The sequence below is a fragment of the Myxine glutinosa genome, chromosome 2, assembly GCF_964187855.1.
Source record: "Myxine glutinosa chromosome 2, kmMyxGlut1.1, whole genome shotgun sequence".
Lineage (NCBI taxonomy): Eukaryota > Metazoa > Chordata > Myxini > Myxiniformes > Myxinidae > Myxine > Myxine glutinosa.
The window spans coordinates 89,470,340-89,496,445 of record NC_136262.1 but is presented as its reverse complement, the minus strand read 5'-3'; the positions used below and the strand labels follow the sequence as shown (position 1 = coordinate 89,496,445).

Here is a 26,106-nt window from a genome sequence, read left to right as displayed (position 1 = left end):
GATATTTATAAACACAGAGTTCGATTTCCGCGGGAATTGCTTTCGACTGCAAATTATTGTCCTGGGTACGCGGGGGCGCCGCATTGCGAAGCACGCACACTATGGGATGTGAAGATAATTGCCGCCTTTTCTAACTGCAATCGTATACATGCCCGACAGCCTGCATCTCACCTTTTGATGAATATCACTATAACTATAATTAAGGGGATCGGCACTCGGTAGGGCGCACACCTTCACGAGGCTGAACAGGTTACGTTTTGTATCCCACTGATAGGCCGGATCTGCATTCGGACCTGAACCAAAATTTAATCGCCTTGTTCTTGTCACCTACCCAACTCATCCACCTAGTTTTGTCATAACTCGTCCACCTGGGAGCTCCCGTGATCCACATTTACTGATTTTTAAGGAGAAGACAGAAAGACCACCAACCTGCCTGCGGTGAGAGAGTGAAAGGCCCTCAGAATCAGCTTCATCCCGTGAGATTCCAATGTTTCTTAAAGCCTTTGTTTCAACAGCGTGAAGCCGAGCTAGGTGTGACGCAGGAGCACCAGCCCATAGGGGAGAGCAGTATTCCATTGAGCTGCGGATGAAAGCCTTGTATGTGGTGAGGAGCTCAGGTGTGCCAAGGAAGGACTTCGCACGACGGCGGATGCCCAGTCGGCGATTGGCTTTGGAGGCCAGCTTGGAAATGTGGTTTTCCCAGGAAAGATCATGGCAGATAGTGAGACCCCAAAGCTTGAGTGACAGAACTTATTGGAGAGGATTGTTCAGAAAGTAGATGGGAGGGTTGTCCAGACGGTCTTTTCGGAGAGACATAGTAAGAGAGTGAGAATTGTCAGGATTGAAAGTCATTTTCCACACGTTTGACCAGGCTGTGATTTTGTCCAGGTCTGCGGAGAGTGAGGACGCTGCAGACTGCCGATCTGAGGGATGAGGTATGGAGCGACAGATAGTGGAGTCATCAGCAGAGAGATAGAGAGGATTTTCCAGAGTCGGAGAGATCATTAAAGAAGACCAGAAAAAGCACAGGGCCCAAAACTCTGCCTTGAGGAACTCCAGCCTGAACAGGAAGGGGGAGATGGGAGAATTCCATTCAGAGCCACATGTTGATTATGACAGGAGAGACGGTCGGCAAGCCATGTGTGGATACCATAAGAAGAGAGTTTGGTGAGCATGGCGGGGTGCCAGACCATATCGAAGGCACGAGATATGTCAATTGTCAAGGGAGACAGCTCTGATTTCCTGTTTGGCGTTGAGGACCTCCATCCATTGTTGAGACAGCAGAAGCAGCATGTCCAGAGTAGAATGACCTGGTGTGAATCCAAATTGATGATCCGAGATCAAGCCATTGGAGAAGAGGAAGTATTTAATATCAGATGCGATTATGGATTCCATGACCTTGCTGATTATTGGAAGCAGGCCGTTTGGTCTGTAGTTGCAAGGATCTGATTTTGCACCTTTTTTGTGCAAAGCGGTAATGTTGGCTGATTTCCAAGCAGATGGCAGATGGCCTTGAGCAAAAAGAAGGTGAATAGAACAGCAGAGCAGGATTTTAGGACCTGTGAGCTGGTGCTGTTTGGTCCAGTTGCAGAATCAGAGTCGAGGTTTGACAGAAACTTCTCCACCTTGTCAGGAGAGGACACAGAGTCCTGGAGCAGCTGCGTTTGACTGGATAAGGTGGGTACAGAGAGAGATGGGCTTGGGACACGAGATTTTGAGGCAAACACAGAGTTGAGGCATTCGGTTTTGTCATGTGCGGTGTCAACTGTGCAGCTGTTTGAGGTAAGGTAGTAGTCCTGTAGCTAAATGGGATTTTTCAGCTCAAGCTGGAAATTTAGTATATAGTTTTTTAAAAATTGATTTGTATAGCTTAGAGTGTTCTCTTTCATAATCTGTCGGGTGAACCTGGGTCACCCTTGAGCGTTTTGAGAAATTCAAGATGGCGTCCAAGATGGTTGCCATTTCATATTATCGGCTATAACTTCTTTCATATTTAACCTAGGATGATATTTTTAGTGTCTAGTCATATGTTGTAGGGGTCAAGGAATCCATATAGATCAATTAAAACGTCGGTAAGTGATTACATCATGGTAAATCCAAGATGGCTGCCATTATGGCCGCCAAATCATGTTTTAGGCTTTAATATGCTTCATACTTAACCGAAAGTGGTAATTTCGGTGTCTAATCGAATGTTTTGCGGGTCAAGTAATCCAATTTAAATCATTTAAAAGGTTTTTGAGGGATGTCATGTTTAATCCAAAGATGCTGGCCAATAGAGGCCTACAGGTGGCTACTGCCTCAACTCAAGCTTTTTGAGTGGTAACATACGTGAAAAATGATAACCAATCAAATCAGTCTAAATACACTCAGTTACGCAATCAAGCTGTCCTTTTTTGGCAGCAACCTGTACTCTTACAGGCGCAAAATACTGTGCAGTTCAAATTATACTTTGTACAACTACACACACGAGTAATACACGGCGTGACACTTTGGCATCCACATCGGATTCGACGCATGATAGACTCCGGAGCGAGTTCTGTGTTGACTGGAAGAGAAATTGGTTGGAGATTTTTCATTTGTGTGTCCTTCCTCCAGCCATACGATTCTGGATCCAGTTCTGGTGGATTGTCATCCTCCAAAGAACGCCACACAATGGCTTGGTGATGGGCCCTTTTTACATTCACTGCAAACGCCTCATTGGTTGGAGGAAGAGAGCACAGTTTCGGCGGGGATGGTGAAGCCTGTCCTGTTTTGGATGCCCATACCTTCCATCGTGCTTCAGACATTGACTCGCTGGAACTTTGTCTATAACACGCTGACATGAACGCAGTGGCCTGTCCAGTAACTTCTTGTATTGGAGTGTCCATTACACCAAGAAGTGACAGGGAGTATCCATCACCCAATACCTTCAGAGCAGTGGCCTTGCCTATCCCATAGCAACATGCTACAGTATCACACCCGGTCAATGCGTGGGCACCGAGGATTTCAGTAACTATGGATGCATGTTTCTCCACTGTTTTTCCAATGTCAATGACTGTTCTGTCCTTGATTGGGCATTCCATAGTTACACGATTTTTCATATTTGCAGTGTGGTAGTAATGCACAAGAAGTACGAAGACGTCTGTATCATCAGAGACTACAGTTATTTCACTTAGTTCATTGCTTCGGGCACACATCATTGCCTGCTGAACAATGATATTGTCCGCTTCTTCATGTGTTGTAGCTACATCCATCCTATTAGACATTGTAAATTGTCTTTACAATTCCTGGTTATATATTACATAATATAAGTCACAGCTACTATCAGAAATGTAAGATGTCAGATTTTCAAAGATGACACCAATGTTAGCATCACATCTATCTATAATTCCAGTAATCTCTGTGTGTATGTGTGTGTGTCTGTGTGTGTGTGTGTGTGTGTGTTTGTCTGTGACCGCTGTTTCTCGACAACCACGGGTCCGATATACTTGAAACTTGCCAGGTATATTGCTGGGGACCCGAGGATGTGCCTTTTCAAGGTTTGAAATTAATCGGACAAGTGGTTCCCAAGGTATGGTCACCGTACTCGCAAGCCGTTCGCTTTGGCTTTGCGAATGGACCAAACCATTTCATGTAAATAGAGGGGGGGGGGGGGGGGTTCTACCGTACTCGCAAGCCGTTCGCTTTGGCTTTGCGAATGGACCAAACCATTTCATGTAAATAGAGGGGGGGGGGTTCTGTGGTCGTTACTGCCACGTGGTTTCAAAGTTTTTTTTTGTTGTTGTTGTTTGCACGCATGTTTTTTTGCACGCACGTACGGGACCAAACCCGTATGGACCAAACCATTTAATGTAAATAGAGGGGGGGGATATAATTTTAGATATATATAGTACGGGCACGCCCTAGTGTTTAAAACGACATCAAGTTTAGCCAAGTGCTCAAATGGCAGCCATCTTTGGTTGAACATGTGATCCCTCAACAACCTTTTAAATCGTTTAATTGGATGACTTGACCCAAAAACATATACTGTACCTAGACACCATTATTACGACTTTAAGTTAAATACGAAGCATATTAAAGCCTAAAACATGATTTGGTGGCCAAAATGGCAGCCATCTTGGATTTACCATGATGTAATCACTTACCGACGTTTTAATTGATTTATATGGATTCCTTGACCCCTACAACATATGACTAGACACTAAAAATATCATCCTAGGTTAAATATGAAAGAAGTTATAGCCGATAATATGAAATGGCAACCATCTTGGACGCCATCTTGAATTTCTCAAAACGCTCAAGGGTGACCCAGGTTCACCCGACAGATTATGAAAGAGAACACCCTAAGCTATACAAATCAATAAATAAAAAAAACTATATACTCAATTTCCAGGTTCAACCAGGGTTCTACCAGACTATAGGGGATGGAGGGGGAACAAACACCAAAAACAGCTTTGACCAGACGCCACCAGGATTTGGAGGAGGGAGACAGGTTTGAGAGTTCAGTCTTAAGAGTAGAGATGTTGTTTCCTTGCTCTTCTGAGGGTAGACACACTTGTTCCAAGCTTTGTGAAAGGAATGGAGATTGCCTTCCCTTGGATTTGCCTTCCATGAGGCAAAGGCAAGTTGTTTCAGGGCTTGCGAACTCATTCATGGAAATTCATGGAATCTTCATGGAATTTCATGGAAATCTCGTAGTAAACGTGTGGCCTTGAATGGGTTTCTCTCATCCCCCCTTCCTGTTCAGGCTGGAGTTCCCCAAGGTAGTGTTCTGGGCCCTATGCATTTCTGGTCTTCATCAATGGTCTCTCCGACTCTCTTGAAAATACTATCTATCTCTTTGCTGACGACTCTACTCTCTGCCGCTCCATACCTCATCCCTCAGATCGGCAGTCTGCAGCCTCCTCACTCTCTGCAGACCTGGACAAAATCACAGACTGGTCAAACAAGTGGAACATGTCTTTCAATCCTGACAAATCTCACACTCTTACGATGTCTCTCAGCAAAGACCGACTGGACAACACTCCCATCTACTTTCTGAATAATCCTCTCCAAGAAGTTCTGTCACTCAAGCATTTGAGTCTCACTATCTGCCATGATCTTTCCTGGGAAAACCACGTTTCCAAGATGGCCTCCAAAGCCAGTCGCCGACTGGGCATCCTCCGTCGTGTGAAGTCCTTCCTTGGCACACCTGAGCTCGTCACCACATGCAATGCTTTCATCCGCAGCTCAATGGAATCTCCTCTGGGCTGGTGCTCCTGCCTCACACCTAGCTCGTCTTCACGCTGTTGAAACCAAAGCTTTCAGAATCATTGGAATCTCCTGCGATGAAGCTACCTCCGAGGGCCTTTCACTCACTCACCACAGGCAAGTTGGTGGTCTTTCTGTCTTCTACCGACTCCTATCCGGCCTAGCTCCCCCAGCTCTGTGCTCTGTCCCCCAACTATTCCGACAGGTCGTACAAGATCTGCCAGCAACCCTCTTCTGGTGAAATTACCAAAATCAAGACTCTCTGCTCACCTTCACTCCTTCATTCCTCTTTACTCCTGCCTCTGGAACAAAGTCCCTCACTCTCTTCAATCCAACTCTTCCCTCCAGGTCTTTAAAACAGCTGTTCACCACCATCTCTTATCTTCCCCCATCCAAAACCTTGATCTCTCCTACCCCCGCTAATTTCACCCCAAATCCTCTTTTTTTGAAATACCGACTTCTTTCCTGGAAGTTCTAGCAGTGTCCATGTGTTTTATACCTCGCCAACCCCCCCCCCCCCCCCTCACTTCCCATGCCTCCTCTCCCAAGCCATCTCCCTCCCACAGATCTCCCGATGTCCCTGCGCTCAAATGTTGGTCTTGTTCGCTTCCCTCTCCCTCCCCATCTTGTCTCCCGCTCCCTTTATTATATGTTTTGTGTGTCCGTTTGTTACCCTCGCCAAAGGAGAGGGTATTGCATTTGAGTCCGTTTGTAACTTGGCAAAAAACAAAACAAATTTTGTGCAAGTATGTTGTTGTTCACTCTGGTGAGTGTTTGTGTGTTTGTCTCTCCACTCACTTATACTTGCCTACAGGTCGCAATTTTAAACCGATCTTCACGAAACTTCACCAAATGGTAGAGTTCGTGGTCCGACAAAATCCTATATATTTTGGGGTCAAAAGGTCAAAAGTTCGACATAGGTCAAAGGTCAACAACAATTTCAAATTTCTAAAATCCTAAATTTTCATCCGATTGACTTGAAATTTGAAAAGGATTTACATATCGGCTAACTGAATTCAACCACCAACTATTTTTGAGATCAGCACAGGCCAAAAGGTCAACATACGCCAAAGGTCAACCACTTTTTTCAAATTTCTAAAATCCTAAATTTTCATCCTATTGACTTGAAATTTGAAAAGGATTTACATATCGGCTAACTGAATTCAACCACCAACTATTTTTGAGATCAGCATAGGCCAAAGGTCAACCACTTTTTTCAAATCTCTAAAATCCTCAATTTTCATCCGATTGGCTTGAAATTTGAATAGGATTTTCATTTCAACTAAATGAATTCAACCACCAACTATTTTTGAGATCAGCATCGGCCAAAAGGTCAACATAGGCCAAAGGTCAACCACTTTTATCGAATTTCTAAAATCCTCAATTTTCATCCGATTGACTTGAAATTTGAATAGGATTTACATATTGGCATACTAAATTCAACCACCAACTATTTTTCAGATCAGCATAGGCCAAAGGTCAACCACTTTTTTTCAAATTACTAAAATCCTCAATTTTAATCTGATTGACTCGAAATTTGAATAGGCTTTTCATTTCAACGAAATGAATTCAACCACCAACTATTTTTGAGATCAGCATCGGCCAAAAGGTCAACATAGGCCAATGGTCATCAACAATTTCAAATTTCTAAAATCCTCAATTTTCATCCGATTCACTTGAAATTTGAATGGGATTTACATATCAGTGAACTGAATTCAAACACCAACTATTTTTGAGATCAGCATTGGCCAAAAGGTCAACATAGCTCAAAAGTCAACCACTTTTTTCAGATTTCTAAATTCCTCAATTTTCATCCCATTGAGTTGAAATTTGAATATGACTTTCATATCAGTTAACTGAATTCAACCAAAAACTATTTTTGAGATCAGCATAAGCCAAAAGTTCAACATAGGTCAAAGGTCAACAACAATTTCAAATTTCTAAAACCCTCAATTTTCATCCGATTGACTTGAAATTTGAATAGGATTGTCATATCAGCGAACTGAATACAACCACCAACCATTTTTGAGATCAACATCGGTCATAACGTCAACATAGGCCAAAGGTCAACCACTTTTTCCAAATTTCTAAAATCCTCAATTTTCATCCGATTGACTAGAAATTTGAAAAGGATTTACATATCGGCTAACTGAATTCAACCACCAACTATTTTTGAGATCAGCATAGGCCAAAAGGACAACATACGCCAAAGGTCAACCACTTTTATTCAAATTTCTATAATCCTCAATTTTCATCCGATTCACTTGAATTTTGAATGGAATTTACATATCAGTGAAATGAATTCAAACACCAACTATTTTTTAGATCAGCATCGACCAAAAGGTCAACAAAAGCCAAAGATCAACCACTTTTTTCAAATTTCTAAAAGCCTCAATTTTTATCCGATTGACTTGAAATTTGAATTGGATTTTCATGTCAGCAAAATGAATTCAACCACCAATTATTTAAGAGGTCAAAAGGATGCTCTACTGAGTGCCATTCTGCTTTGTTCTCTTTTGCCAAGTGTCGCTCTATGAGTGATTTTTCATTTGTCTGTTTGTCTGTCTGTCTGTCTGTTTGTCCGCACAGAATAAATATGATTTTCCCTGCAACCGTTGGTGCGATTGACAGGAAATTTTCACCATAGGTGCAACTCCACCTGTAGAATTTTTTAAAATGATAATTATGACGTCATAGGTCACGTGGTTCGGCCGCCATCTTGGAAAAACCGAAAAACTTTGCACCTCTATATCTCCAAAAGCGCGGAATAGAAACAATTGAGACATGGCTCACAGTAAAGAACTCTCCATGGGGAATAAAATATTGTTGCGGTTTTTCGAAGCCCGTTCCCTTACAAAGGGGAGATTAAGCCCCTTTTTCTCCTTGGGTCTTCAAAACCGCGAGACCGAGTCGCCACTTCCGGGCAGACGTGGAAAAGGGTTTCGGGACAATTTCACACGTACCTTGAGTACCCACGCTGCAACGGCAGCGGGGATCGAGTCTCGCACGAACCACGCGTGATTGAGTACACCCGAGCGGATGGCGTACCACGTGACTCGTGCTGTTACCTTTCTATAGAACCCGATCAGAGCGATCTAATTCGTACCACGCGAGACCAATGGTGGAAGAGACAAAAGCGGTCGAATCAGAAGGAATAACAGGTTTATATACACTAGTTACAGGGATTTGAAGGAAAGGAAAGGGACACAGGGCAGACTTAATCAATCTTAACTCATATAGTCCCAGACACGGGCCTGATCACTCACACGGGGAAATAGAAGAAGAATGTTCGCGCGCCGAACGCGCCTGCTTCGGTCGCTCCAGGAACAGCTCACCCGGTCGTGGCCCCCTGGCGGTCACAGCATGTATCCCGGCGAAAGCAGGCAGGCGGGAAAATCCTTGCGGCGCGTATCAGGCAAAGGCAGGCAGGGGGAAAAACGCGCGTCTGTGGCCCGGTGCGGGTTGTCTTTTACAGCGCGATTAATACTGCGCAGAGCACGGGGAGCAAGGCAAGTTCGTGTACAACGGAGCTATGCGCATCTCCTTCCCAACTCAACTGAACTGCCATATTCTCACAACTCCGAACTCATAACTGACGTCTCACTCACATCTCATAACTGAGGTGGGGGGCTCTGGGCACATGGTTATATAGCCCCGCCCTAGCCCGCCTCGAATGTTCCAAACCCCGGTTTTGCCGCAGTGGTAAGTCACTCCCCTCGAGCCCTGATTGGCGGCTCGTGCTTACCGACGGCTCCTCCTCCGCCTTCCTTCGGCCTCGGTCGACTTGTTCAGGACTGCCGCATGGTATTTCGGCGCCAAAAACCACCCAAAGCACCATAAGGACACCTAATTATCATTATCCTACTCAACGCAAAACTAAACACAGGAAAGGTCTACGCTTACATTACTAAGAAATAACTGAGATTAAACGAGGCTACATGTTGTAGTGTAACTAACTATGAGGGGAAATGAACCTTTATTATAAAACCACAAAACCGCAACAATATGTTAGTGATGATGTTATCGGTGCCTCCATTATGACGTCATAATTTGACAATGTACAAAACTTCATCCAATGAAGATGAAATTTCTTGAGCGCCATGTCGGCATCAACTGGTGGAGAAAAAAATTGATGACGTCATCGGTCACGTGGTTCGGCCGCCATCTTGGAAAAACCGAAAAATGTTGCACCTCTATAACTCCGAAAGGGCTGAATAGAAAAAATTGAGACATGGCTCATTGTAAAGAACTCTCCATGGGGAATAAAATATGTTAATGATGATGTCATAGGTGCCTGCAGTATGACGTCATAATTCGACAAGTATAAAACTTCATCTGATCAAGATTAAATTTCTTGAGCATAATCTAGGAATAAATTAGTTTAGAACAAAAATGATGACGTCATCGGTCACGTGGTTCGGCCGCCATATTTGTTTTAACACAAAAGCCTTAAAAACAACTGAAAATACATCATGGCGAGGGTTTGCAATCTCTGATTGCGCTTTTCCTTATTTTTTTGTGATTGATGTTAGCTCTTACACGAGCCTCGATCTTGTCTACAAAAAAAAATAAAAAAATAAAAAGGAAACTGCCTCACCACAAGATTCAGTGAACCATGGACGGGAGAAAGGGTATGGCAACTGAAGACGAGATAGGATAAATCTGTACATGAGAGCGAGCAGTTTACTTTGGAAGAATTCCCAGGAAGAGTTCATATCAGAGGCAGTAGAGATGGGAGACCAGGCCAGATGATTGATGGCTGCTTGAAGACGATGCCAGTCGTCGACGCCGAGGAGGCTCTCTGAGAATGGCCAGAGAGATGTCCACTTTAACAAGCAAATGGTCAGATGAACCGATTGGATCAGAAGAAGAGCAGCAGACATTTGCAGGGAAGTTAGTCATAACCAAGTCTAGAAGAGAAGATGCTCCGTTGACTGAGATCCCAGTCGGGAAATTGACAGATTGTGTCAGTCCCAATGAGTCGCATAAGTCCTTTGCTGAGGTGCAATGGCTGGTGTGAGAGGTACCCACACCCAGCCAGCTGGCATGATGACAATTGAAGTCGCCACATATGAGGAAAAGAGAGTTGGGATGAGTGGAGAGAAGTTGTTTCATGTTGTCAGACAGCGAAATGTAAATGGAGTCATCACTGTTTGGAGGACGGTACAGAACACATATGAACAAAACGTGGGAGCGGAGGGGGTGGAAGCCAGAGGTACTCCTGGGGGTTGGGTGGAGAGAGGGCAGTGCAGGGAGAGTGAGGAAGAGAGTTTTTGATAAAGATAGCAACCCCACCACCCGGACGAGGCTCAGGTCTATCATACCGGAGGTTGGAGTAACCAGGGAGGCATCAGAGACATCTTGAAGGAGAACGTTTCTGTTAAGCAGATAAAGTCTGGTTTGTCAGAAGCAACCTGTATGGAGAGATCAATCAGGTTTGAGCGAAGGTTATCAGTTTATCAATATCAGAAATCCCCACATATCAGGTAATCAAGGATGACTTTGGTGGAAAACCTGACCTAATAGTAAATAGAGGGGTTTCAGTCGCCATGATGCAGTGCACAGACGACATATTGGTTGGCAAGCTGAACAAGTGAGAAAAGATAAAGAAGATCTCAGAAGGCCAAATAATTAGCGTAACCTTCCATTGCGCAGTAAAGTTTTTCTCTCTCAATGCATTATTATTGTCATGTATGCAGTGCAAATGTTCACCGTTGTATCCCTACACCGGGACCGGGTTGTATCCCTACGCCAGAGCTCGGATGGCGCTGCTGTGAATCGGGCCTTGATCGGCAGAGTGAATAAAACGCGTACGACAATTGATCGCAGTTTGTCGAGATACTTTACATGGCGACGAGGATAAACATCTAGACCATGACATCTTTCGGCCATATCGATGAATTCGACCCTCATGAGGGGGATTTTGACACGTATTCTGAGCGGTTGGCTTTCTACTTCGAGGCGAACGGCATTGCGACCGAAGGCCGGATGAAGGCCGTCTTCCTGTCCGTTTGCGGAGGTGAGACGTTCACACTCGTTAAAAACCTGATTCGGCCTCGGACAATCCAGGAGCTCACGTATGCAGAGCTCAAGGCTGCTTTGAAGGAACATTGCAACCCATCTCCTTCAGTCATCCTGTGTCGGTTTAATTTTTACATGTGCAGACAGCAGCAAGATCAGTCGATCGCAGACTTCATTGCACACCTCAAAAAACTGTCACATCTGTGTGAGTTTGGGGACACGATCGATGACATGCTTCGTGATTTGCTGGTGGTTGGCATGTCCGATGACCGCACTCGTAGACGCCTGCTTGCTGAGAGAAGACTGACGTTCCAAAATGCCAGAGACACCGCCATTTCCATGGAAAGTGCTGAACGCAACGCTACAAGCATCGGTGCCACTCGCTCATCTGGTACCAGCCCTGCTGTGAATCGGTTGGATCATGTTCAGCCACAACGTTGGAACAAGGCTCCTCGTCAGAAGCCAGTGCAGTCTCAAACCCACAACAACTGTTTTCGGTGCAACGGAAAGCACCCTCCGGAGACGTGTCGGTTCAAAGATGCCACCTGCCATTTCTGTTCGAAAACTGGCCATATTGCTCCAGCTTGCATCACTCGCAAATCGGGAAAAGGAAAAGCTGCTGACAAGATTCATCAGTTTATCGGTTCGGAGGAACCCGAGCTTGACCAGGTGAGCTCTGTTTCCGACAACTCAGAATCGTATGACCTGCTTCATATTGATTCTCACCATAGGCGGGACCCTCTTCTTGCCAATGTTGTCGTCAACAATCGACCATTGCAAATGGAGGTCGACACTGGTGCGGCCGTCTCGCTCATCAGCCATGCTGTTTTCACAAACCTGTGGAGTGATGCTGACCGACCCCATCTGAAACCTACTACCTATGGACTCTCCACCTATACAGGTGAGAAGATTGTTCCCTGCGGTACATGTGATGTCACGGTGGGCTACGATAACCGTGAGTTTCACCTACCCCTGATCGTCATTCCTGGAAAGGGCCCTTCCTTACTCGGCAGGAACTGGTTGAGCATAATTCGACTGAAGTGGGAAAGCATTCATCAACTCCGGGCAGCCAACGTTTCTCCTACCGCAGCATACACACTCAAAAATGTGCTGGATACGTACCCGGATGTCTTCAAGGATGAGCTTGGAACCTTGAAAGGACATACGGCTAAACTCAGGGTTGACCGGGATGCCAATCCTATATTTTGCAGGGCTCGCCCAGTCCCTTTCGCCCTGCGTGAGCGGATTGACAAGGAACTGGATCATCTTGAAAATCTGGGGATCATCGAGCAAATCCAGTATGCCGAATGGGCGGCGCCCATCGTTCCGGTCATAAAATCGGACCAGTCCATCCGCATATGTGGAGATTATAAAATGACCGTGAACAGGTGTTCTTCATTGGATAAATATCCAATCCCGAGGATCGAAGACCTCTATGCTCGTCTCACGGGAGGCAAGACTTTTACGAAACTCGATCTCAAATCCGCCTATCTACAGCTCTGCTTGGACGAGAATTCGAAACAGTATCTTACCATCAACACGCATCGTGGGTTGTATAGGTACCACCGACTTAGTTTTGGAGTGAAATCTGCACCTGGAATTTATCAGCGTGTCATGGACAGTTTGTTTGCCGCCGAACGCAACGTCGTTTGTTACCAGGATGATATTCTGGTTACTGGTCGTACGGACGCGGAACATCTACAGAACCTGGAGAGAGTTCTGAAGAAGATTTCGGACTCCGGCCTACGTTTGCGTCGAGACAAGTGCAAGTTTATGGTGCCATCAGTCACGTACCTGGGTCATACGATTGATGCCGAGGGTCTACACCCGACAGATGAGAAAGTCCGAGCTATCAAGGATGCTCCTTCTCCACGAGATGTGACCGAATTGAAGTCATACCTCGGTTTGCTTCAGTTCTATGGTCGTTACATCCCGAATGTGACCGACGTTTTGGGCCCCCTTTATTGGCTTTTGAGGAAAGGAGTCTCCTGGAGCTGGGGGTCTACTGAACAATCAGCATTCCAGACCTCTAAGGATCTGCTCAAATCGTCCAATGTTCTCGTTCATTTTGATCCAGAGAAGGATCTTGTGCTGACATGCGATGCCTGTCGGTATGGAGTGGGGAGTGTATTATCGCACGTGATGCCTGATGGTACGGAAAGACCGGTTGCATTTGCATCCAGAACGTTGTCCCCGGCAGAGAAAAACTATTCCCAACTTGACAAGGAAGGATTGGGAATCGTTTTCGGCGTCGGCAAATTTCGCCAGTACCTTCTTGGACATCATTTCACGATTCGCACTGATCACAAGCCGCTGATCAGTCTGTTTGGTTCAACTAAGGCGACATCTGACACACTACCGCCCAGGATCATCCGCTGGTCCCTGTTTCTCGCTGCTTATGACTACACCATATGTTATAAGCCCGGTTCGTCTATCACAAATGCAGATGCCATGAGTCGGTTACCCCTTCCAGAATCCGTTGATTATTCGCCTACACCAGGATCCATTATCGCACTGATGGATCATCTGGAAGATTGTGCTGTCGATTCCGGCCAGATCCGCACTCATACTCGACGAGACCCCGTTCTGTCCAGAACTGTCCAGGCTGTACAGCTTGGATGGCATTTGCTACCTGAGGGTGACCCAGATTTTGCGGCTTTTAAAGCACGTAAAAACGAACTCAGCGTGGAAAATGGTTGCCTACTCTGGGGATGTCGTGTCGTGATCCCGAAAAATCTGCGTTCCAGGGTCATGGATGAAATCCATGACTGTCACCCCGGGATTGTGAAGATGAAGTCACTCGCCAGAAACTATGTGTGGTGGCCGAATCTTGATGCTGATATCGAACATCATGTTCGACATTGTTACCCCTGCCAGAGCACCCGGAATACACCTGCGAAAGCGCCACTGCATCCCTGGGAATGGCCCAGCGAACCGTGGCATCGCCTACATCTCGATTATGCCGGGCCTATTAACGGCAGCATGATTCTAATAATTACGGACGCGCACACAAAATGGATTGATGCCTATGTGACGCATGGTACTACGTCAGCCATTGTCATCGAAAGACTCAGACGCTGTTTCGCCACTCATGGTCTGCCCAGGATGATCGTGAGTGATAACGGTTCGTGTTTTTCCAGTACCGAGTTTGCCAAGTTCACACGTCGGAACGGCATCAAACATAAGTTTGTCAGCCCACATCACCAGGCTTCAAATGGCTTAGCCGAACGATCCGTGGGAATCATCAAATCCGGATTGCAGAAACTTCAGGAGGGAACCCTGGAAACAAAGCTGTCTCGTCTCCTGTTCAAATACCGCATCACGCCACAATCAACAACCGGTGCAGCTCCGTCTGAGTTATTGATGAAACGACACTTGAGATCGACACTTGACAATCTCAAACCAGACATATCATCAAATGTTTATCAGAGCCAGCTTAATCAAAAGTTGGTGCACGATAAGACGTCCAACAGTCGATGTATCAACATTGGAGATCCAGTGTTTGCCCGAAATTTTGGTGCAGGTGCGACGTGGCTACCGGGAGACATCATCGAGAAGCCAGGTCCACTGTCCAGTGTGATTCGCCTGCAGGACGGCCGCGAAATTCGTCGACATCAGGACCACATAACCTACCGTCACTGTGAGTCGACGGAGCCTGTAGCATCGTCACAGTCAGGACAACAGTTCGACCCGCCACTGCCGGAGATCATCGTGGCCGCTCCAGCCGGCTCGGATGCCCCGAAAACCTCTGCAAACGCTACACCCTTCGTGGAGACCAAAGGAATCACCTCGGACTCTGTATCCACTGGTACACCGCGACCCAAAGGAATCACCTCGGACTCTGTATCCACTGGTACACCGCGACGCTCAATGCGTGAGAGAAAAGCACCCGACCGGTTGAATCTTTGAAGATGTTTTTTTTTTCACGTTGACACATGTTCTATTTTCACGTATTTTCATTATTCTCATAACCGTTTGCACACATATTTTCACATGTTTTGGAAATGTTGCTTTTGAAATGTCAATTCTGGAAATCTAGCACGTATTGCTCTTGGTAATTTTGGACTTAAAGGGGAGGATGTCATGTATGCAGTGCAAATGTTCACCGTTGTATCCCTACACCGGGACCGGGTTGTATCCCTACGCCAGAGCTCGGATGGCGCTGCTGTGAATCGGGCCTTGATCGGCAGAGTGAATAAAACGCGTACGACAATTGATCGCAGTTTGTCGAGATACTTTACAATTATTATTATTATTATTATCTGTGATGATAGTGGCGGTGTAGCTGGTGTAATCATAATGGCGGTAAATGACGAGTATTTTTATTTGCAGTTTCCATATTGTGTCACACTTCTCTCTATATGGTTCGTTTGCGCGACTGCACGATTCATAAAGGGTTTATTTGATATAGTAAATGTTGTCGTCGGAGTAAAATACAGTATCGTCATACAGTATCAAATACTGTATACAGTACTGTCAAAAATAATGCCAAAAATACAGTATCGTCATACAGTATTAAATACAGCATCAAATACAGTATCGTCGGAGCAAAACATCAAATGCACATCAATGCTGTCCGTGAATCAATCTTTTTAATATGTCATTGTCGGAGGACTTCGCAAACATGGATTACTTGTTTTCACATTTGACAATGGAATTTAAAATATTTTTTTCTGTGAATTAAGGCTTTTTGATTTTGAGACAGGAATACTATAAAGTGTAATGATATTTGGCGGTGCCCACACACGCAAACATGTATTGTATTGCGAATTTTCTGTACGCCATGACGATGTAAGTCGTGCGTGCTACGTATTACATTAGAGCCCTTTCGATTAAAGATAGTTGTTCCGGGTGTAAAGCATTTGGACGTTACCATCACGTGGTGTCTTTCAAACAACAGGTGAGTGTGGCAATGGAGTTCTTTGACCTCCTTTCTTCGTTAAACAACAACAAACACGTGAGTCGACGTGCAGTTCGTGTCGCGGCCGAGCTATATTTGTATCGTTTTGTCTCTCTTGAGATAAGGATGTAAAACGTATAAAACGTACTATTTCTTCTGTTGTGGCTGATAATAAAGCCGGCTATCCTGGTGATGCAGTGCCCTCTGCTGGTTAGTACAGGAATTTGTACTTTTTTCATGGTGCCGGCGATAGCTCGCCTACTCTTCGTCAAGGACACCATGGGATCTTTAAATGTTATCCTGGTAAAAGGGCATTGTTTATTTATTATTACCTCTGCCACCTGAGGTAGACAGAGGTTATATTTTACCCCCTGTATGTCTGTTTGTCAGTGAGCAGGATATCTCAAAAAGTTGTGGACGAATTCGGACGAAAGTTGGTGGACAGGTTTGGTGTCTGACAAGGAAGTGATGATTTGAATTTGGTGAATATCCAAATCCGGGTCCACATCCTATAATTGTTTAGGCGATTCTTTACCATTGAGAGATAGGGCCATAGATGATGTGCTATAGGGCCAAAAATGATGTGCAGTACAGCACGATATATGGACGGATTTTGACGAAACTTGTTTCATCTGTGTTCGTAGTCACAATGACCCTGGAAGTGGAGTCGGCCTGGGGATGGGTGCTAGATCATGGTGCCAGCATTAACCGAAGCTTCAGCGGAGAGTACATCATCCGACCTGAAATATTTTCCATCTCTCGGCCACGATTCTCTTCGGCTGCAAGTCACATTGAAGATAGGGATGGGCATCCACCGGTTTGTTTGACATCTTGGATTTTGAGAGACAATTCAATTTTATTATAACGACATTTTTGCAAAAACAGGGGGGATATTGTAATCAGCTCCATCTGTCTGTCTGTCCATCCATCACACTATCCCCTCTTAAACAGTTGGGCAGAAATTCAGCAAACCTGGTAGTTGTGGGTGGTTCGTGTGCAGCCACCCGGCTGCTGGTTGCATCATTTTTCTGTGGGCGCTTCTGCCGCTGATGCAATGCCTCTTTATAACCAGTTTTCTGGTACTCATTTTCCCGACCTCAGAAGGATGACAGGCTGAGTCAACCCCAACAACAGCAACAGGCATTTTAAGGCCATTTCCCCTGCTAGAGCGGGGGTTAGCCTTGCGGTCCCCATGACAATCTTCTCCATTTTGCCCTATTTTCTGCATCTCCCCTTGTTAACCCCCTTGCCCGCATTTCTTCTTCCACCACCTTTAGCCAAGTCTTTCTCGGTCTTCCCCGTCCTCCACTTCCTTCTACATTAATTTCCACTCGCTCTTCTCAACCAGTCACTTTCATCCTTCCTCAACACATGACCAAACCATCTCAACCTGTTTCTCTTCACAGCATCCATCACAGGCTCTATTCCCATCATCTTTCGCAATTCATCATTTGTCTTCCTCTCTCTCAACGATACTCCGCACATCCACCGAACCATTCGCATTTCCACCCTTTCCAGCCTTCGTTGCTGCTCTACGTTCATTAACCATGCCTCGCTCCCACAAATCATAACACTTCTCACACATGCAGCATACACCTTTCCCTTCAGCTTAAACGACACTCCCCTCCTCATCAGCACGCCACTCAGTTCCTGAAACTTCTTCCATGCACATCTCGCTCCAGCAACTGTTGCCGAGTCTGATCCACCTTCTCCATTCAGCATGTCTCCGAGGTAGGAAAATGTTTTCACACCTTCCAGCTTCATGCCGTCTCCAAGATCCAACTCAACATTTCCTCCATCTGCAGCTCCTCTGTGCACACCTTACACTTGAATCTCACTGCCACACTGGTTAATGACCCTCTCAAACCACTACATTTTTGATGAACCCACTCAGCACACATTGTACATTGAATGGAGTTCACTCCGACACCCTTCCTGCACACAGCACACGGCCACTTCCCAGTTCTTTCCACCTCGCCACATGCTTTACCACTTGTCATCACCTTCGTTTTTCCGATATTCACCTTCAGACCTTTTGTATCCATACATTTCTTTCACTTGTTCATCTTCTCCTTCAGTCCATCCACACTCTCCGCAATCAACACGAGATCATCTGCGTACAACAACTCCCACGGTAAACCCTCCTTTACATTCCGAGCCAGCACCTCCATCGCAGCTACAAATAGTAGTGGACTTCGGACTGACCCCTGATGCACTCCCACCTTCACCTCAAACTCACCACTGTTTCTGTCCTTCGTCCTTTCAGCTGTGCGCGCTCTCTCGTACATTGTCATCACTACTCTCATCAACCATTCCTCCACTCCTAACTTTCTCAATGCCCATGTCACTACTTCGCGTGGAACCCTATCGAATGCTTTCTCCAGATCAACAAACCCAAGAAACAACTTCTTCCTCTTCTCCATGTACTTGTCCTGCAACTGCCTTACAATAAAAAGCACGTCTGTCATTCCTCTTCCTGGCATAAATCCAAACTGCATTTCGTCGATCTTCACTTTCTTCCTTATCCTCCTCTCCAACACCCTTTCCAATACCTTCATTCCATGCTCCAATAACTTTATTGCTCGACACAGTCACCTTTCCCCTTGTATAGAGGGATGAGGGTACTCAGTTCCCAATCCACTGGAATGTGAGCTTCTTTCACCACCAGATTACAGATCTCTATCATTCTCTTCACACCCCAACTTCCCGCTGCCTTCAACATATCTCCCCCAACTCCCGTCCGCCCTCCCGCTTTTCTACTCTTCATTGCTTTTATCACTTCCTCAACTTCCTTCTCAGTTATCCTCTCTGCCGGTCCTAAAACTGGGTTACTCTCCATGTTGCCGTCCCATTTATTCTCTGCATTCAACAGCATTTCCATATATCTCTTCCATCTTCCTTTAATTCCATCTGGGTCCACAACGATATGTCCCACTTCATCCTTCAAGCAACTCACCCCCATAATATCGCACATCTCTTTCGCTATCTGCTTTGCAATCCTGAATACCGCTCTCTGACCCTCTTTTGAATCCAAGCGTTCTCCGAACATTTTCCTCCATGCCTCCTGCGCCTTTGCTACTTCTTTCTTTGCAGCCTTTTTGGCTGCCTTATAACTTTCATGCTCTGCCTTTTCTGCCCCCGTACCTTTCGCCTTCTGCCACTCCTTGAACTTCTTCCTCTTCTCGTCAATCTTCTTTCCAACTTCATCATCCCACCACATGTTTCCGAGTGCCTCGGTCGTGCTTTTGTCCATTCACATACCTCACCAACGGCTGCCAACAGACTATCTTTCATTGACATCCAACCACTTTCAAGCTCAACCACATCATCCTCTGCCATACACAGCCTCTCTTTTATTGCCTCCCTCACTGTCACCTCTTTCAACCTCCACACCTTCATTCTCGGTTGGTACTTCACCCGCGGAGCTCTCCTCGCACCTTTCACCCTTATGTCGCAGACAACCAAGTGATGCTGTGAAACAGCCTCCTCCCCCGGGAACTCCCCATGAACTCCCTCAAAACCGTCTATACTTCTTCCCACATGTCCATTTAGGTCTCTTCCTACCACAACTTCATCATCTTTCACGTTTTCCATCAGCTTCTCTGTTGCTCACCAGAACTTGTCCTTCTCTTCATCACTCCGACCGACCTGCGGAGCTTTCCAATCATCATTTTCACCATCATCAACCTTTCACTCTTATGACACTCACCACACTGTCCACAAACTCCTCAGAAAACAGGACACCAACACCATGCACGCCTTCCGGGCACCCTTGCCACACAAACTTGTATTTCTGTCCCTGCCTGCCCTTCACCATTCTCGTACCACTTCCTTTCCATCTCGTCTCCTGCACACAACATATGTCCACTCTTCTTATGACCAATACTTCCACCACTTCTCCTGATCTCCCGGTCATTGTCCCTACATTCCAAGTCCCAAACCTCAGAAACCAAACCTTCACGTGGAGCATCAGACGTTTTGTCGTCATAAATGGAGTAATTCCCACCCTTGCTTCGATCGGGTTCCCCACCTTGAGTTTTGACGAGAGGGAGTGGGATCCCCCACTGGGTACTTCGTGCTGTATCTGCCCATATGTAATTGTAATTGTCATGGTTCCCTTTTTGAGGCAATGTTTTTTTATGGCCGGATGCTCTTCCTGATGCCAACCCTTTTAGTCGCCTCTTACGACACGCAGGGATACGGTGTACCTATTCTAAACCGGGGTACACAGCAGGATGAGTCAACCCCACCTGGCGTTAATTCAATGGGATTCGAACTCAGGACCTTAGGATCCCAAGCCCGCTGCCCTAACCATTAGGCCAACACCAGGTATACTTGGTAGTTATGATCACGACATGGCAAGAAGGTGCGAGAGTAATATAACTTTTGACCACGCCCACTGGGGCAGGGGCAGGATGTCAAATAACAAAAACATGCAATTACGCGTACACTTTTAAACATTTCCTAATGAAATTTAATATATATGCAAGAAACATTAGGGATATGTAACAATGTTTCGGATTTGACCCCTGGTTCAAGTCCCAGGAGGCTTGGTGTTGGCTTAACGGTTAAGGATACTGGCTTGAGATTGCACGGTCCTGAGTTAAAGCCCCTGTCATTCTGTTGAATTAACACCGAGTGGGGGGTGACTCAGTCAATCATCCTTAGGAGGTTGGCAAAATGAGTGCCAGCTTACCGGGATGAAATTTTTTTTTTTTTCAAGATCGAGGCTCGTGTGAGAGCCAACATTAATCACAATAAAAAATAAAGAACGAACACACAAAACATACAATAAAGGGAGCGGGAGACAAGATGGGGAGAGAGAGGGAAGCACACTAGTACAACAGCAGAGACCAGGGACATCGGGACATCTGTGGGAGGGAGAGGGCTTTGGGGGGGGGGGTGGGAGGAGGCATGGGAACGTGGGGGGTGGGGGGGGGGGGGTGGGAGAGGTATAAAACACATGGACACTGCTAGGACACTTTCAAAAAAGTGGACCTGGGTTGAATTAACGGGGGTAGAAAAGATCAAAGTTTTGGATGGGGGAGAGATAAGAGATGGTAGTGAACAGCTGTTTTAAAGACCTGGAGGGAGGAGTGGGATTGAAGAGGGTGAGGGAGTTTGTCCCAGATGCGGGAGTAAAGAGGAATGGAAGAGTGAAGGTGAGCAGAGCGTCTTGATTTTGGCAATTTCACCAGAAGAGGGTTGCTGGCAGATATTGTGTGACCTGTAGGAATATTTGGGGGGACAGAGTACAGATAGAGCTGGGGGACAGAGCACAGATAGAGCTGGGGCAGCTAGGCAGGAGAGGAGGGGTAGAAGACAGAAAGACCACCTACTTGCCTGCGGTGAATGAGTGAAAGGCCCTCACAATCAGCTTCATCGCGGGAGATTCCAATGATTCTGAAAGCTTTGGTTTCAACAGTGTGAAGCCGAGCTAGGTGTGAGACAGGGGCACCAGCCCAGAGTGGAGAGCAGTATTCCATTGAGCTGTGGATGAAAGCCTTGTATGTGGTGAGGAGCTCAGGTGTGCCAAGTGTTACGTGGTCCTCCCGGTGACTACCTGGTCTCGGTGACCCCCGGACCGTGAGAGGAACTCCGCCAGAAATATTTATTATGTATGCGCTTTCGTAACGCAATCAATATGAATTCCAACCAAGAAAAAAACCCCACACCAAGGATCCGGAATAATCAATGATATATTCCCCGAGCAATCAACCATCAACAATCAGCAATCAATAGTACAAAGATGTAAACTCATCTACATTAACTCTAAGATGGCCATCTTATACATTCCTCACGTGAGCCCCACTCCCGACTCCCTCCGTGGTCAATGTCTCTCACACTGTCTCCGTACTCCTGTAGTTCGATCTCCGCACGTGGGCGGTTGAACGGACCCTTCCTGACGTGCTTTCACCGGGCACGTCCCGTACCGGGAACAACGGCTGCAGCGCGCACCTCCTGGCCAAGCAAAGCGGGTAATGTAAAGCAGGCAAAGCAACACGCGGCTTGCCCAGCGCGCGCGGCCCAAGGTGCGACCCGTACACGGCCTTGTAGACGGCGAGGCAAACTGTGCCAGCTGCTTGGTTCCATGCACAAACCCACCGTGACTTGACGTGTCAAAGGGTAGTTACACGTCCCGGTAACTCCTCTCGCCAGACGGGCTTTGAAACGCCGATTCTCTTACGTTGCTCAATCGATACCGCTCGCGTCCAAGCTTGGCGAGGAAGAAGAAGAATCGTCGCGTCTCCAGGACCTCGTGTCTTTTCTTCTTCCGTTTCCGGTCTCCTTTTTCTCAGAAGGGCTCCTGACCCTTTAATCACAACAACCTTTAATCGACTACACATTGATAAGCAAAGCCCGGAATAGTAATTCACATAAATATGTAACACTCCCCCCCTTCAAGAAAGAAAGTTTGAACCCAGCGAAAACTTTCTTTGCCGGCCAACTTGGATAAACAAACCAGATAACTCACCCCCCCCCCCAACTCATCAGTTCCCCCCGGGCACAGTCATCACTTAAAAATAAAGGAACAAAATTTCACACGATCCCCTAGATTAATTCCCTCTGGACCAAGCGTCAACCACTTCTAGTTTCTCTTGAATGACGGTTAAGAGGTGGTGACCAAAGCCCCCAAATTTAAACCTCTCTATAGCACTTTTTCGGGAGGCCCAGCGGAATATTCCCTACATGGACGCCTTAAGGAATGTGGAGTTCACGGTTAGTCCGGGGAGGAAAGTTCATTACATGGACGCCTTTAAGAACGTGGAGTTCACGGTTAGTCCGTGCAGGAAAGTTCACTACCTGGACGCCTTTAAGAACGTGGCGTTCACGGTTAGTCCGTGTAGGAGCCCCGGCTCGGCGGCTCCCCCGTATATAGTGCTTCAACTTCTCCAGACTCCTAACCGTTACGGTGGGACCCCTTGTCCCAGCCGTTACCTGACTGGCGGTCTCTTTCTCGGCCAGTGCTCTGACATTCATTCTTTCGGGAGGTGCCGTAACTCTGGGAGCCTCCATAGTAATATCGGCTGCTGCCAACCCCAAAACTACTGCCAAGTTGTCCTCTTCTGTAGACCTCTCGACGCCTACGAAAGGCCTTCCCTACTGTTATGGTCCGACCCTCCAAATCCTTACCATTCCAATTCTTCTCTGCCTCCCTGGCGTCTCTTGTGCTTGCAAATGTGACAAAGCCGAACCCTCTTGACCGTTGCGTTTCCCTGTCTTTTACCACCCGCACTTCCACCAGCGGCCCATATCTGTTGAAGACAGAGGTCAGAACTTCTTCCTCTGTGTTGAAGTTCAGTCCCCCTACAAATAACTTGGAACTTTTGTCGCCATCCCGAGCTGGTGGGGTGTTATTTTCCCTGCTGTGCTCTTTACCAACCCTCGGGTTACCATAAATTTGCCCCCCGGCCAAATCATTCCCGATAATCACAGATACTCCCTCTACAGGAAGCGTGGCTTGTAAACCGACGGTGACCGGTCCTGACACCAAATCGGATTCCAAATGGATGACATGAAGTGGGGCACTAACACAGCCACCGATCCCTTGTAACCGAACACTATCACCAGTTGCGGTACTCTTTGACAATGGCAAAATGCCTTCAAGCATTAAGGATTGATGGGCTCCTGTGTCCCTCAAAACCCTAACCGGTCTTGGGTTAGTCAAGTCTCCCTTGAGTGAGACCAACCCCTCATAAATAAATGGTTGGTAACTCTTCTGTGGGCGATTTCTTACGTTTGCCATCGCATTCGGAGTTGTACTAGTCGGACTCCGCTCTGGGTCTTCCCTTTTCCTGAGGTAACAACTGGACATCAAGTGTCCAGGTTTCTTGCAAAAAGCGCAAGTAGGCCCGGAGGAAAAACTCGTGGTCTGCCTCGGGCCCCCTGAAAAATAAGTTTGTCTTGGGCCCGCCGCCCTCTGATTTCGAACAGGTGGGGTATCCGCGTTGTCCCCATAATCCTCTCGAGGCCGCCGCCATGTATTGTCGTTCTCCGCACCTGCTGTTCCCCACCTCCCCTGCGGAGATCTAGGCGAGGAGTTAGGTTCGTGGACCCCTATCCGGTGTGTTAAGGCATAATCATCTGCCAGGGTGGCTGCGTCCCACAACTTCGGTACTTTCTTTTCCTGCAGGTACACTTTGATGTCCTCGTGGACACACTGTTGAAATTCCTCCACCAGGATCAAGTCACGCAATGTTTCGAAGTCTTTCCCGACTCCTTTTGACTCACACCACCGATCAAACATGTTTTCTTTCACTCTGGCAAACTCCACATGGGTCTCACTCTCCCTCTTCCTGGCATTCCTGAATTTTTGCCGGTAAGCTTCCGGAACCAACTCATAGGCTTTGAGGATGTGCTTCTTCAATACCTCATAATCTGCACATTGGTCCATTGGTAGCGCCGAATAAATCTCTTGAGCTTTTCCCACCAGCACACTTTGCACTAGTATGGTCCAGGCCTCCTCCGGCCAGTTTAACTGTCGAGCCACTTTCTCAAAGTGTGGAAAAAATTTCGCGACTTCCTTTTCACTGAAGGGTGGAACCAGCCTCACTTGTCTGCCCACATCCCAGGTGTTCTGGCTAGGTGTCGACCCCGTCAGCAAGGGTGGTACCTCTCCCCGTTCTCTCATTAACTCCAGCTCCTTGAATTTAATTTCTTGCTGAAGCTCCATGTCACGTTCCTTTTATTCCCTTTCCGCTTTTCTCTCCTCTGCTTCGAGGTCCCTTGCAGCCCTCCTCTCCTCTGCTTTTCTCCCTTCTAACCTTTCCTGGAGTTCTCGTTCCACTCTCCTTTCCTCTGCTTGTTTCTCTTCTCTCCTCTCTTCTGCTTTCCTTTCTTCTTCTGCTCTTTCCTTTTCTGCTTTCCTTTCTTCTTCTGCTAACCTTTCCTGGAGTTCTCGTTCCACTCTCCTTTCCTCTGCTTGTTTCTCTTCTCTCCTCTCTTCTGCTTTCCTTTCTTCTTCTGCTCTTTCCTTTTCTGCTTTCCTTTCTTCTTCTGCTCTTTCCTTTTCTGCTTTCCTTTCTTCTTCTGCTCTTTCCTTTTCTGCTTTCCTTTCTTCTTCTTTAATCCGTTCCTGGCTCCGTAATTGCAACTCCAGTTTCCGGAACTCAACGTCTTCTGGTTCTTCGGGTAGCCACTGCCAGGCTAACTCGTCCCATGTTCCTAATCCCACCATAGACTGTATCACCGTGGTCTGCAAGTCTGCCTTCCTCAAATTAGTTCGGACCTCCAAGTTAAAATGTTTGGCCAATTTCAAGAGGTCCGCTTTTAGTAACGCTCGGAACTGTGCCTCACTAGGTGTTACCGCAAAGTTCTGTGCAACAAACGCCATGGTGACTATCGTTAACACCTGTTAACCTTCCCCCAAGACTTTACCACAATTTCTCAAAAATTTACCAATTAATAATTAATTAATTAATTTTAATTAATAAAAACTATTATTTTATTATGTTATACAATTTTAAATCCCGGACGAGCCCCCAATTCTGTTACGTGGTCCTCCCGGTGACTACCTGGTCTCGGTGACCCCCGGACCGTGAGAGGAACTCCGCCAGAAAGATTTATTATGTATGCGCTTTCGTAACGCAATCAATCTGAATTCCAACCAAGAAAAAAACCCCACACCAAGGATCCGGAATAATCAATGATATATTCCCCGAGCAATCAACCATCAACAATCAGCAATCAATAGTACAAAGATGTAAACTCATCTACATTAACTCTAAGATGGCCATCTTATACATTCCTCATGTGAGCCCCACTCCCGACTCCCTCCGTGGTCAATGTCTCTCACACTGTCTCCGTACTCCTGTAGTTCGATCTCCGCACGTGGGCGGTTGAACGGACCCTTCCTGACGTGCTTTCACCGGGCACGTCCCGTACCGGGAACAACGGCTGCAGCACGCACCTCCTGGCCAAGCAAAGCGGGTAATGTAAAGCAGGCAAAGCAACAC

General features: G+C 46.5%; 2 protein-coding genes across 11 annotated transcripts in view; one reads left to right on the top strand and one right to left on the bottom strand.

Moving 5' to 3' along the window:
• MAD2L2 (mitotic arrest deficient 2 like 2) overlaps nucleotides 1-7,743 on the bottom strand; it is a 136,795-nt gene extending 129,052 nt beyond the window's left edge. Inside the window, exon 1 of the mRNA XM_078771220.1 lies at nucleotides 7,732-7,743. The gene's annotated coding sequence lies outside the window, so the exon portion shown is untranslated. The remainder of the gene's footprint in view (nucleotides 1-7,731) is intronic.
• An 8,283-nt stretch (nucleotides 7,744-16,026) lies between these two features.
• METTL4 (methyltransferase 4, N6-adenosine) overlaps nucleotides 16,027-26,106 on the top strand; it is an 84,208-nt gene continuing 74,128 nt past the window's right edge. For 3 of the 10 annotated variants that reach the window (XM_078771215.1, XM_068107827.2, XM_068107822.2), the window contains exons 1-2: nucleotides 16,206-16,360; nucleotides 16,795-16,967. In XM_078771215.1, the coding sequence (XP_078627341.1) occupies nucleotides 16,800-16,967 (168 nt within the window). In that variant the 5' untranslated portion in view covers nucleotides 16,206-16,360; nucleotides 16,795-16,799. Of the gene's footprint in view, nucleotides 16,361-16,556; nucleotides 16,633-16,794; nucleotides 16,968-26,106 lie in introns of those variants that run through there. The other 7 variants (XM_068107823.2, XM_078771212.1, XM_068107825.2 and 4 more) reach the window with 7 other exon arrangements.